Consider the following 1,743-nt stretch of genomic DNA (forward strand, 5'->3'; position numbering starts at 1 on the left):
CTATCAAACTGGAATGGACCACTCTGGTAGCTGCAGGAGACCAAGGTGTGAAGTGGCTCCTTTGGATTTAAAGAGACAGCCTCAAAACGAGTTGATCTAAGACAGTCTCAGAAAAGAGGTGAAAGAGGGGCTTGTGGAGTTACAATAAGGAGGAAATCAGACCAAGGCATTGCAGTTCCACTTTATAGACCCCGACTGAATGATTTACATGTAAAAGAGAAGGATTTAAAAACATGATATTAAGAAGCTCCTTGAACAAAAAGCAAAATGTCTTTGGTAAAAAATAAAAAACGAAAGTTGTGTTTGTTTAAACCTATTAAAACACAATGTTCTGGATAACTGAGAACGTTCACCAAAACCCAAACAGGTAAGAATGTAAGAAAAGCTCTGTTGTTGTTGGAAAAAGCTTCACTCAAGCAGTGAAAGTTGAATCTTTTTAATATTAAAGCTCTTTTTCTCTCATAGTCTCCAAAACTGTGCTGTAAAATAACAGATGTCTAAAATGTTTCAAGAAGGAATTATGTATATATTTTTTTACTTTTGTTGTTTAGAAGAGTTTCCAGGTCCTGAAGGATTTTCCCGTCTTGCACCCTGGGAAGAACCAGAAACGGTCAACATGCAGTTTGTTTCCTCTGATTTATGGAAAAACTCACTTGGTTACCTTTGTTTGTGATGGAGCTCAGCCAGGTGGCTCAGCTTCACTCGCATCCCCTTCGCCCTGAAACACGATGAAATCACATGCGTATTGAGCATTTTAAACGAAAGAGGAAATACTTTTCACATAAAACAGGATTTACTTACTTTTCTAAACATGAGGACGGCAGGGAGGAAAGACCTTTGCACATTTTGTAAACTTAAAGCAGATCTTAACTAACTGAATTTCACTTTAGGAGAAACGTAGTCTCAGTCAGTCCGCCTCCAAAGTGAAAATGTGTTGCCTCTTATATGCATCTGTGTTATCAAACCTGTCAATCTGCAGCAGGTGTAACTCTGGGAGCTGAGAAGTGTCTTGCTGGACGTTGTGTACGTGTTCCCACATGTGGCCTGTCAGTAGTGAATGAAAGGAAAACCAGAGAAAGAAGGTGGTGTTTGAGCTCGGTCAGGGTACACTGACAGTCCTGAAAGTCTTCATCCCAGGACAAAGAGGTGATGATGGAGGAGCAGGTGGAGAGGCACCATCCCTCTGAACAGGAAAGCAGAAACAGAACCTGATGATAGGCTTTAATTATAGAACTGCAGTCAGCAGGTTAGATAAACAGTTCTATTAAAAAGCCAGACTTTTTTTATGTGTGTTTGGATCCATAGTGATCCAAGGTTCAGTGAGTTTTATTTTTGGACTTTTTTCACTCGTTTTCTGTCCAGTAACTGTTCCCGATGAAGGTTTTTCCTTAAAAACACAAAAAAGTCAACAAAAGAATAAGTTTCAAACCTTAAAAAAAACATGTATCCAGTGTTGGGCAGCACTAATCTAAAGATTAGTTGCACTAACCCTAAAGCACTAACTCAAATATTTAGGTCCCCTAATTCTAAAGCACTAACACACTGAAAAAATGAGCAAAAGCTAATTCTAAAGCACTAAAATAACCCAGTTGACACAATATTTACTGTGTGCAGAATGTTGTCACTTAGTGTCCTTGGGCCAAATCGGAGTCACCCACAGGCCACATTTGGCCCGCTGTCCAGGATGAAACATCCAAGATCCATAAATACATCAAGGACAAAGCCTCAACGGACGATGTGCTC

General features: G+C 39.7%; 1 protein-coding gene across 1 annotated transcript in view; it reads right to left on the reverse strand.

The window, feature by feature from the left end:
• si:ch211-196h16.12 (regulator of G-protein signaling 5) overlaps nt 1-1,026 on the reverse strand; it is a 4,520-nt gene extending 3,494 nt beyond the window's left edge. Inside the window, exons 1-3 of the mRNA XM_014026863.1 lie at nt 802-1,026; nt 662-718; nt 539-591 (exon numbers count right to left, since the gene is read on the reverse strand). Coding sequence (XP_013882317.1) covers nt 539-591; nt 662-718; nt 802-845 — 154 coding nt within the window. The 5' untranslated portion in view covers nt 846-1,026. The remainder of the gene's footprint in view (nt 1-538; nt 592-661; nt 719-801) is intronic.
• Nucleotides 1,027-1,743: the final 717 nt, after the last annotated feature.

This window comes from Austrofundulus limnaeus, unplaced genomic scaffold (genome assembly GCF_001266775.1).
Source record: "Austrofundulus limnaeus strain Quisiro unplaced genomic scaffold, Austrofundulus_limnaeus-1.0 Scaffold597, whole genome shotgun sequence".
Classification (NCBI taxonomy): Eukaryota; Metazoa; Chordata; class Actinopteri; order Cyprinodontiformes; family Rivulidae; genus Austrofundulus; species Austrofundulus limnaeus.